This window comes from Argiope bruennichi, chromosome X1 (assembly GCF_947563725.1).
Source record: "Argiope bruennichi chromosome X1, qqArgBrue1.1, whole genome shotgun sequence".
In the NCBI taxonomy this organism is placed as follows: domain Eukaryota; kingdom Metazoa; phylum Arthropoda; class Arachnida; order Araneae; family Araneidae; genus Argiope; species Argiope bruennichi.
In genome coordinates, this window is record NC_079162.1 from 35,036,658 (window position 1) to 35,049,292 (window position 12,635).

The following is a 12,635-nucleotide window of genomic DNA, read 5'->3' on the forward strand; positions in this document are numbered from 1 at the left end:
GCAAATTTCTTCTTTTAGTATGGAAAGGTCATTTGAAGAAATACAATAATTAATTGCAATGCATTTTTAAACAGAATGATGCGCAGTATGAAAAACAAAACATTTTATGGAAATATGTACAAAGTGATATCACAAGAAAGAGATGAATCAAGGCAAAATGCATAACTTAAAGGCGATTTAATTTAGCTTTAAGAAATTTATCAATCATCAATCTCTTCTAAATAATAAGTGAGTTATCAGAAGTGGTAAAATGTTTTTGTTAATATCCGATTGATTTAAATTTTGTGATAACAATAATTATAAAATGTAGTTTCTATACCTAATTATTCTTCCTTGATTCATCTCTTGACAAACTCAAAATTGACAACTGCTTTAATTATTTTGACAATGATAATTAATTCAAATGAATTAATTAGCAATAATTTAAGAATGAATAATAAATATCTAACTCACCACATTTTGACAGCAAACATTAACACTAAACGTACCGGTATTTCACCGATACATTGAAAATGCCATTGATAAATGGTCATTTGAAGTTCCCGATAGGTTTAATGCTAAACTTTGTAAAACTGTGTGAGTATTCATTTGATTTATAGTTCAATTTAATTATTTAGGCTCTATAAATAAAATTCCAAGATATATGAATGATGGAAAGTATTTTTCTTAAATCTAGCATTAAAAAATATCAAGACTAATATTCTTTTGTTACATGTCTGATCTAAATTGAATATAATAAACTACAGGGTGCAGTATGCAGGTATGCAGCCTTTATATTTACAGATTCCGAATATGTCAAGATGAATGCTTTGATGTACAACATGTGATGTCTCCGAATATAGCGTCATAATCTAATTACAAGAAGAACATTAATTACGAATCCAATAGTCTGTATTCCAAATTATGATGCATACGACGATTGCGTAACATGGAAGCTTCCCCAGGTTGACTATGCAAATTTGTGGCAATCGATGAAAGAAAAATCGAGTCTACAAGTGAATATGCAAATTCTTGCAGCTGCATATAAGGCTAGAATTCAGGATTGATGAGAATGAGTCGCGCGTTACTCTCTAAGAAATTATTGTGTACCATACGTAATCGTTGTGATTCTAAAATGAGCAAATATTCGATTGAGCATCGTGTTTTCATGGTGCTGACTTATCATGAATTGTAGTCACCAGCGGTTGCGGTAAAAAAATTCAAGAAAAAATTCAACAATCACCACAACATAAGCGGTGGCACGACGATCTAAAGTACGCACGAAAGATAAGCAATATTGGTTTACGTAAGACAGTGCTAGAGCTCACCATACTCAGCGAAACTTCGATCTCTTAGCAGAACATTTTCAACACAGACTTATCGGGCTGGATTCTTTTATGAAAACAGCCAATGGTATAGAGTGGCCACCTTACCTCCCGGATCTTAATCCGAGCGACTGTTTTTGTACGTCTGAAAGTAGTTTGTATATATCACATAGCTCTGAAAATTGGACGACTTGAGAGCAGCAATTGAAACCAAGGTCAAAGAAATTGGAAAGGATGTTTTGCAGAAAACAATTGCGAACTTCGATTACAGACTTCGCCCATGTCATTTGTTCCAACGGCCGACATTTCGAAAATTTGTTGTATTGAAAGTTCTCAATAAACATTGATTTTCACTTTTTCTTTTCTTCTCATTTCTTGAAGTTTTCGTAACACAACTTCACACATTAGTTAGACTATGATGCTATATTCGGGAACCCTACATGTTATATATCAAAATACTCGTCTTGATGTGTTATATCCGAATCTGTAAATATCAGACCCTGAATACCTAGTGGAACCTCCCTGTATTAGTCTTTCGTTACATTGGTTGCTAATTTAAATTGAAGGTTGCTCATTTCTTAATTCTTCGTTTGAAATAAATTGTATCTTCTCAAAATCATCTGATAAATACTTCATATTGTTATCAATCTGTCTAATGGCTACAAAATGTTTAACAATCATCAAAAAACCGCGTGAATTTTTAAATGCTTCAGACATTAATTCTTCTGTTACATCTTCAACTTTTAGTCCTTCTGATAAAAGAACAGGTTGTAATTCGCAAATAAGGACTCGCAAATGGTTTTTGATATTCTCTAATTTTGTAGAGTAATCATCTTCGTTATCATACTCTTTTAACATCTGTACTAATGCCATCACATTTACTTGCAAAATATGATAAGCACGAATGTAGATATTTCTTATCTGAAAGTAAAAGAAAAACCATTATCAAACAAAAAATGCCATCAGATTTATTTGAAAAGATTTATAACAATTTTAGAAACAAGTTGGTAATTAAAATTTACTTTTCCATTTGGTAGTTGAAAAACTGATAAGTTTATATACCAGAAAATTAAATTTATGAAAGAACATTTCTAAAGACAATCAAAAATATATTCAGAAATGTTTACTTTTTATTCTGAAAGCAAATGATATACATTGACAAAGTAGAAAATTAATCGTTAAATTTATCAGAAAATATTTCTCATCATTTTGAAAATGTAATGAGTAAACAAAATATATTTTCAGTTTAATCCACCATTGATTCAATAAAAGACGTATTATTGAACAATGATTCAAATTAATTAAATCTTGAAAGCTTTATCTTTAAATTGTAAAATTGTAAGTTGAATATTAGTCATATTATTGTTTAATTTTTATAAATTAAAGAAATGTAGTGTTATCATAAATATAGCAGATATCCAGATCAAAATGTTTGCACAAAATTTCATCTGCTCTAAATTTCAATATCAAATTATTATATCCGAGTAATATCCATTCGTCCTACTTCAATGAATACCGATATCAATATGCAATAATTTAATTAATATGCATATTTTATTTTATTGTTTTTGTTTCAAAAACTTTGTAGCTTTAAAAAATATTTGGAAGTTATTTAAAGGTATGTTAAAGAAAGAACAGCTACTATATCAATACACGATTAATCTAAATATATTCCACAATACAAATATATTTATTTTTTCATGTGATAGTTTTACGACGAATACGAATCTTTCTGTAGATTATTTCATAAAATTTCCTTGCAGCTTTAACTTTCATGGAAACAGATGTAAGATAACATAGAATACTTAGCTCAAGTAGTATATTTTAAAAATCATGTAATCCATAATAAAGAAAATAATTAAAGCACTCAAATTTATTATGAGTGAATTACTATCAAAATGAAATTCAAATGAAATCGTAAATGGGAAATTTATCTCTCCCTCCGTGTGCATGTGAACATGATAAATCAAATGAGCAGCGAACTAACCAAATCCATCAACGTGTTGATCGCGTGTAGGTCTGTATGTTCGTGTATGGATGAATACGATGAATGTGAAATGCAATGCCCTTGAAAAATGAAATTTTTTATTTGGTCTTACCATCAATATTGTAGATTTATATCAAATATTGCACTCAAAATGAACGTCCAAACTTCACACTCGGTTTCCTTCTTACACTACGAAGCACTAAACTGGTCATATTGTGTGAGTAAATGAAAAAGTTGAGGGTAGAACACTCCAATTCGTTGGAGAATTGAAAGGATCGTATTGTAAGAGTAAATGAAGAAGTTGAGGGAAGAACAATCCCATTGGTTGGAGAAGAATGTTAACTGCCGTGCGGATCATATTCCACCAGCGGGACCATTTGAATAACATAGTGATAAAAAAATTCATCGCAACATGCTTACTATGAATAAACCCTCACTGAACTCGTCCTGATGTTGCAAAAACTGAAAGCAAATGGTCAGATGTGGATAAATATCTATGTGAGTAGCATGAAGCAATGTAGGCTACAGGCTTTGGCTGCTATAAGTTGTTTATACTGTCTTGTTTTCATTTCATATTTCACTTTTTAAATCTGTATGCAAATAAATAATTTCTTTATCTTAGCCTTAAGTTTATGAAAGCATTTTAATATAATTATTAAATAATGAAAATGCCCATATTTTCCGGTTGCTGTGTAATATATCAGGCAGAAAGAAGCTTCTTTAAATGGCAATCTCAAACATGAAAAATTCTTTTAAAAAAAAGCAAAATTTACTGGACAATGTCAGAACATATCTAATTATAATGGAAATAAAAATGTATAAATTAAATCTAACGGGTACTTACATTTTGGGGAGGATTCAGAAATTTGTATTGTTGAGAAATAAGTGTTTCTTCATTCACATTAAATGTTGAGATCTGTAACCGAATATCCATTATTTTAACATTAAAATTAATAAAATCAAATCAATCTTACAGATGAAACTATTTTAGTACAAAATAAATACTTACATACATACTATATTTCTCACGAAATAAACAGACAAGCCTAGAATCCCCCCCCCCTCGAATACATATTTAATTCCTTGACATACTCAAGGAAATTCGGAAACCAAAATGGTAACATTTCAGTTATAAGATCCTATATTAAGCAACTAAACGGACACTTTTTGTTGAATATTGTTTTAATAAAGATGAGAAGTAATCAGTTGTAAAAGTCAAAAATTTCAAAGTGCAATTAATAGTATAATGTTTTATAAATAGATGAAATTATATCCTTTAAAAAACATTAAATATTATTAGAAAAATATTGCTTAAACTCCTCATGCAATCTATCTGTTTCCGCTGAATGAAATTCTTAAAAAGAAAGCACCGAAACGTTGCTTATTTTTAGGAGGACATTTCTTCATGTTGTATGAAATAGATCTAGTTTCTCACGAAAGACTTACTTTCAGACAGTTTTTATGAGGTAATATACACCTCTTCTGTTCTGCTGAGGTAGATTTAGTACAATGATTGGTAATATTTCAGCATAATATCAATTACTAAAAATATAATTATTAATGTTTGGAAAAGTAATGTTAATATTTGTAGCTTATCGAATAGCAGTATTTGCAATTTAGGTGAAGAATTTGGGATTGGAAAATTATTGACATTGCATAACAAAAAGCATAATGTTAAGGGAAAATACACTGTTGTGCAAGAATTAAGAACAAAACAGAGAATTACATGAAAACGAAAAGATCAATGGCGAAAACCTAATATGGAAATCAAGTGAAGCGGAGTTTTGTACATGCAAGTGCTTGCAAATGCATAAAAACTTTGATCAATTGTCTGCTTTCAAAAAGAACACGAATCTCCTTTCCATAAAAACACAGAACTGTGTGTAAAATTATCGATATAGAACACTGGTAAGAACCTGATTGGGTTCAATGACACAGAAACTAATCTGAACTATCTACAGAAATACAATGTGAGCAAAAGTTTAGATAATTAAATGATTCCCATTGATTTTGATCTTTTTGTATTTATGACAACACAAATTTAAACTGGGCATATTACAAGATACTATTTGGTGAAAAAACATAATTAACTTTATATCAAAAATTTAGGCGAAAATTTCATCAAAGTAAAATAAACATAACATAATCTGACTGTATTTTCCTTCTTATCAAAAAATTTACAAATACAGTAGACTCCCGATTATCCGCAGGCGGGTTATCCAAGGAGCGGATTATCCGTGCCTGTCGCACTAAGTTTTTTTTTTTTTTTTTTTGCTTCCAAGCAAAGAGAAAATGCATCCAAAGCAAGAAGCAAACACAAATGACTGATTTCTTCAAAAAGATGTAATTTTACAGTTATGCTTTTGTAATTACATAATATATTACAATATTAAAACAGTACATATGTATTCATTTTTCTGTGTATCCTTGACGCCTCTCGTAAGTACAAAGCACTTTTCTGTTTTCATTAACAAAATGTACTTTAGGTTAGTTTTGAGTGACATACTAAAATATTAAGCTTTAGTTAAACATTTCCTGCTGTTTATTTTACGTTTTATTGTACATAAAACGATTTTTCAACGTTGGAATGACTGTTTTCTCTTTTGCTATACCCGTTTTTAGCTTTTTTCGGATTATCCGCGATTTTTGTTATCCGCGGCGGCCGCGCCACCCAATTCCGCGGATAATCGGGAGTGTACTGTATGAGATTTCATCGATAATCTTGAGGGGTTAAAAGCTCATTTTCATGCTAAATAGTTTCAACGGAGCTCAAAGCTCATTTACGGAAGAGTTTCGTCTGCTATTGCCATTCACTTTACGACATGTGATAGCTATTTTAATATTGTTTGCGTTGTGGACCGAAGAAATATATGTCTAAATTCGCACTGAGGTACATTTAGAAGATCGGTAAAATATAATAGGTCATCCTTAGGTCTCCTGGAAACTTTGTAATACTATGCGACCACTATGAAAGTTTAGCAATATTGGTCCAAATTAGGCCAATCCTTCAATGGAGCTCCGTCTTCCCAACGTCAGAAAAAAAAAATGCCATATTTCTTTGAGAAAGATATTCCTGTCTAATGCTCAGATGTCTGAACCCATGCAGATTTTTCTTCATCTCTAAAATCTCTAAATATCACTGCCTTTTTACTCGGTCTACACGATCCACGACTTAATGTCCACCACACTCTCTGAGACGTTTGGTGTCATTTCAAAGCTGGTTGTCTGCTCATTTTATAACGAACTATGGTACCGCTTTCTAGGATGCTCTATGTATCATATTATTTGACACCAATAGTCTCTGAATTTCACGGATAGACATTATTTTGGTGGTAGCTAGTTTTCGGATCCCCCAACCTTCGCATTTCTTTGACACGCATGGCCTTTTAAATCTACGTTTTGCTTTGTATTTGTTTTTACATTAGAAAAAAAAATTATTATTAGATTTCTATGAATGAGATGTCTTCTTGAGATGTCTTTAACAACGAAGTGTTGTCGTGAAGACAATTTGAATACATGTAAGTTAATACACCATTCTCTTTAAATTTACATATTCTAGCTAAAATCTGTAAACTCATTTCCTTATGTCTAAACTTGTGTAACAAATTAATTTCTGATTTTATCCAAAAAAGGAATATTTTTTGGCTGAAATGATCCTATACATACAAAGCAAAAGTTTTATCCGAAACTGCTGATTTTTACTGTATTTTTCCAGGGAAAGTAGATGGTCGGATTTAAGCAATATGGTAAAATAGCTCGAAGTCGTAAAACATAATCAAAATCATAAAAATGTATCAGGGATGTGAAAAGTCTTTGAAAGAGGTGGACAAATATTCAATAACTGCTATAGTGCTATTCAACAACTTAATGAGAAAGTCCGGGAAAAAGAAAAACTGCAGAGGATCATTCTATAACCTAAGAAGGCAAACTACTGGATGAGGCTAAAGAAATCACAAACCATGTGGAAATAATCACATGACGCTTGATATCATTACAGCCAAACTCCACAGTACTGAAATGTTGATCCAAAATATGTTCCATATGCTAGATTTATACCCACATGTTGGAGAATTCCTTTTTGATGGTGTACAAACTGACTGTTTGTCAGTGATATTTTCTTTAAAAATGAGAGCAAATATCGTCTAATCATTGTTTTTGAGAACCAGTTCCTCTAAATACAGGTTGGAATATGCAAAAATGTGTAAAACCAGGACTGAAATATTTTCTATGAATTAACTAAATCATACAGGTATGTGAGTTGATATTCATTTGTCATACAGCTAAACAAAATATTACTGGTGACTATATCTGTGATGATTATTGGAAGTTCGGAGAGTTATAAATAAAATAGATAAAAAAAATAATCTTTTTTTCCGTTTATATTTATAAAATACCCTAACTTCATAATAATCCGCTGTCTGAAAAATGCTTGAATATTATGACATTTTATTTTTTGTGACAGATAATGGCAACAAATATTTAACAAAAACACACTAGTACTTAAAGGCCCAAAAATACTTTAAACTTCTTTTACTGCATCCATAATTTCAAACACTACCCTAACACAAAAATTGAGACCATTTTTCTTACCATGAATTTCTTCAAATCTGTAAGCCTTTTTATAATATTCTTAATACCTTCTTCGATTTTTGGAATATGATTTTTTAATGATATCTTTATCTTCTTACGAGATATTTCATCTATGTTGAATCCACATGGATCAATCCACGGCTTTCCTTCTGACATTATCAAGAAATTAATTGTTGTAGAGTTGTGTTTGTTAGCAAATATAAACCTATAATGATAAAAAAAAGCAAATAGTAATTTATCAATTAGAATAATTTAATCTGATAAAATAATTTTAACAAGAATGGATAAATATGTTTTGTAATGATTATTGATTACAAAAAATTATAAAACTTAAATACTTTTACGGAATTACCTCTTCCGTTTGGGGTTCTTTTAAGATTTGATGCTCGATGAAGAAATAAACAGTCCTTCAGTAGAAAACAACGACGACGTTTATTAACAAAAGGACACGAGTACTCAGACGACAGATATATACAGCCGAGACGAAGACAGGCAACACAGCAGCACACTACAGCAAACAGTAGCCCACAAGTCGTAATCGATAGTAATCAACCGCTTGAGCTCCATATAACGCTGCACTTCGTCAGACTATACCGCCGTTGCTTCTTTTCCTCTCGACGACTCGTTTCACGACTCCGACTTAGGACACACGACTACGATTCCTTGCAGCTTGAGACTGCCGGCCTTTTATAGTTCCCGGTAGGCGGGCCGAGAAGGTTTGGGACCAAACAAGCGCATCTTGGTTCCTTTTGGATGGATCACTAAAATTCTCCAAGTTTCCAGTAATATTTATTTTGCCGCGAATGGTCGCTAAGTTTGTAGCTAAACTCTGAGATCACTGACGCGGCAAATCCTGTCGATACTGCTACGTTCAGTGGTGGCGGGGTGGTCGGTTGTAGAAGAAGAAGAAGCACCCAACAGGGCTCACCATAAAACGGTCTTTCTTACGATAAAACTATTCGTACTGGGAAGCAGCATTACAGGTTTGTAACAATACTCATTGCTTAATAATAAATTTATAATAAAATAATAAGTAAATAAACAAAAATAATTTTTTGCTTAATAGACAGTTAGCAAATATTCTCAAAGGAATTAGGGTTTCTTTTAACATAACGGAAATATTATTTCCTTCTTAAAGTATGCCATTAATAAAACAATAGACATTGGTGATTTATCCATAAGAATCATTTGATTTTTTTATTCAAAACAATTTAACAGAAATAGATGAATTCAGATAAAAAATATTGTTACAAATCTGTAATTTTGCTACCCGGCACGAATAGTGTCATCGTGGGAAAAACCGTTGTAAGATCTGTCCTGTGCGTGCGGAGTTTGGCGAGCATTTGGTGGCTTGGCGATGAATTTGGCGACTTTGGTGACAAAATGGATCATACTGGAAAGTTCGAGAAGTTTCACGATCCATGCAGTAGGAACCAAGATACACTCAGATACGCCCTGATTGGTCTGGAAGATTCTAGCCCCACCTCCCGGAACTATAAAAGACGCACTCTGAAGCTGCAAAGAAGTCGTGTGTGCGAGTAGTCGGAGTCGCCGACAAGTAACAGAACTAGAGGATTAGACAGCAAGCAAGCTGCTGAACTAGCGATTAAATGCGCTGCATCATTACGATTGATTGGCGGTATTTGTAAAAAAAATTTTTGTAACAATATGCTTTGTAACAAGTATTGATGATATAAAATTAATAAAATGAAAAGAAAGTTTCTTGTTTAATAACTGTTTAAGTAATATTCTTTAAAAAATTAGGTTATTTAACATAAAGGAATGTATTTTTATTTCCTATATTGAAAATACGTATTTCATACTTTGCTATAAAAATGTATACAAAATTGAGCATTTCAGATTTCAAGACCTAAATTTGTAATCAATTTAAAATATTGGAACATTTTTCCTCAAATGATACCGCTTTGTTTTATAAAAAAATTTATATTAACGCAACATTTTAGGGGTTTACTATAATTTCCTTTAAAAATTAAAGTACAACATTTTGATGTTTTTCTAAAGCATCGTATATTTAATGAACAATGTTTGGCTCCATTAATAAATCGTTTTTTAATATATTTTTTACCCATAAAATTGTACTAAATTATTTCCTTTCAATTATAACTTTAGAAACATTACATGAAAAAATGCATTTTTGATTATATATGAATAATAATATATAATTGCTTTTTTTTTTTCTTTTCAATCTCATCTTACAAAAAAATTAAAAAATATCAGAAATAAAAATAAATTTCATCTGTACCTTTTTCTGTGATCAATCGATAACTTTTATGATAAGGGATAAAATATAGCAGAGCCAAACTTTGCAAATTCATATATTTTCTTTTGTATATACTGTTCAATATTCATAATTTTTAAAGATGATTAAAAAACACAAAGAAAATTAATTTAATATGACATGCATTGCGGGATAAGTGAAAAATAGATAGCTCATGTTTCACAGTTAATGATACATTCTGTTGTGACGCATATTTTACTTTTGTTCACGCCAAAAATGAATGTGACACTCAACAAACACGTTGAAATCTTTTTATCTAAAAAATCATCAGCTAAAGCTTATGTAATAAGAGGAGTCTTCCTTTTCTATAGCACAGTTACAAGATATTTAAAGAGGTAAAACTATCAGTTTCAAAGGAAGATGAACCGGGTGCACCATTAACTTCTCCAACTGCAGTAAACATCAACTGAGTTGCTGTGATGATGAAAGGAAATGGTGGAATCACATTAAGAGACCGATCAGAACATTTTATTGGGCGTCACTCACATGTAATTCACAGGAAAACTGCCCATCGTATGTGTTTGTGCGCTGTGAGTTTAGAGACTACTCATCATTATCTTTTAAAAATCAATGTCGTATATGTTCTCTATCATTTTTATGGCCCTGATTTATCCCAATGAGATTTTTCTTTTTAAGACTTTGAAAACCGACTACGGGTAACAATTTTCCACAATCAGAGGCAGTGGCGTAAAATAAGGGAGCAATTTTAAAGGACCTGTCGAAAAATTGCTTTCCACAAATGTTTGAGGAATGGAAAAAAAAAAGATGGGATCAATGCATTCAATGTAATGGGAAGTATTTTAAGAAATATCATCAAAATCTGGAGGATAAATACTAGTAATTATTTTTTCTTAATTTATGATCTTTCTTTATTGAACAACCTGTTTATATGCAAATATGCGAAGGAAAAATATAACAAAATTACTTATAAAATGCTTTGTCATCTTAAAAAACACATATCAAATTTGATATTTAGTCACAGTATCATCAAAGAGAATAATTTCATAAATAGCAGTAACTAAAAACTATATATCTATTGAGCATTAGAATATTGTAAGAAAAACTTAATTTCTATATCTTTGAACATGTTTATCATCTTAAAATACGGATAGATTTTGAAAGAAATTTTATAAAAATAGATAAATTGGCTAAATAGGAAGAAAATGTTATAAAAATGAATGGTCTTATTTATCAGTGCTCTATATTTGTATACACAAGGTTCCTTTTCTCATTTTAAAAAAATACTTCTTCTCAAGGTAAAAATACTACTTTTCAGGGAAACGGTATAGATTTTTAGCTAGCAAATGGCCTTAATTTACTTAATTTAGATAATCATTATTCTCGTAGTCTTTAAGTCTCTGTTTTATAATAACTTTTAATAATAGCATTTTCAGAGCAACAAATAGAATTCCATACTGAATTTAAGAATAGCGATGTACGGGCTATTTTTTTATATTGGTTCCTAGCTTTAAAAAAATCCAGAGATAGGTAAACTAATACTATTAAAATAGACCTACCATGGCCTAAAGAATTTTGATGCTGGATAAGTCCTTTTATAATATAGTTTATCACTTTAGAAATATCAAAATGGCAGCAGTGCCGCTAATTATTTAAAGCAACTTTTACCTTAAAATATTTGTTAACCATTCTTACACAAAAAGGTTTTATGTTCGATCTAAATTATTGAAAAGGATTGTATTTTTTCCATATTTAAAAAATGCATAATATATCTAACGGAAGATAAATCCATCGTCTATATAATACGTAGAAAATTCTGTCCACTAGATTTTTTTAAAAAAATATAAAACCTTTTGAACTGATTATTACATGATTAAAAGTATTTAACAAAAATAATACTTCACATATATATAAATCATATTTACAATTTTCTTCAGACTCGCCTTACCATTAAATTATCACTGACATCCTATAAAGATTCCTTTGAAAATAAATAAATAGACTTGATTACAAGTAAAAAATAAACGTAGATTATCTGTTACCTGTGTAGACGAAAGTATTCGAAGATGCTTCTAGAGAACGTCGTCGTTACACACCTGTCTCCGAAGAAGTCAGAGATTGAAAGGTTCTTCTTGCTGAAGTGATCCTTTACATACTCTCGTAAAAAGATTCTCGAAGCCACGAGACCTTATCAGTATTCTACAGATAACACCTTGTGAAGTTTCTGACACCTTCTCCTAGGTGAAACTTCGTTTCTGTTCAATAAAAGCTGTATTTTTATCCCAGAGATAAGAATTTTTGATGAGATGGCTTGAAAAAATAATTTCGGAAGCACGTGCGAATAATACTAATAATAATAACTTCACGACTGACGTGACATTAACGACTTCATTACCTGATAATTTCCTCCTTGGATATCATCAGCCATTCATTGAAAGTTAAAAGCCCATTCGAAAATTTCATATCTGAGTACTCGTTGATCTTGACTTAGATGGTT

General features: G+C 30.9%; 1 protein-coding gene across 1 annotated transcript; it reads right to left on the reverse strand.

The window, feature by feature from the left end:
• LOC129958096 (uncharacterized) lies at nt 1–12,278 on the reverse strand. Its single transcript, XM_056070281.1, has 4 exons — nt 12,181–12,278; nt 7,882–8,086; nt 4,136–4,207; nt 1–2,225 (listed from the first exon to the last, which is right to left on the reverse strand). The coding sequence occupies exons 2-4, from the start codon at nt 8,035–8,037 to the stop codon at nt 1,860–1,862; spliced, it is 594 nt and encodes a 197-aa protein (XP_055926256.1). The 5' UTR covers nt 8,038–8,086; nt 12,181–12,278; the 3' UTR covers nt 1–1,859.
• Nucleotides 12,279–12,635: the final 357 nt, after the last annotated feature.

Excerpts from the sequence above, each read along its gene's own strand:
- LOC129958096 (XM_056070281.1), bottom strand. The coding sequence starts at position 8,037 with ATGTCAGAAGGAAAGCCGTGGATTGATCCATGTGGATTCAACATAGAT. Across the intron at positions 4,208-7,881 it reads CAGATTTGAAGAAATTCATG|ATCTCAACATTTAATGTGAA; the intron begins GTAAGAAAAATG and ends ATTCGGTTACAG. Across the intron at positions 2,226-4,135 it reads TTCTGAATCCTCCCCAAAAT|ATAAGAAATATCTACATTCG; the intron begins GTAAGTACCCGT and ends TTTTACTTTCAG.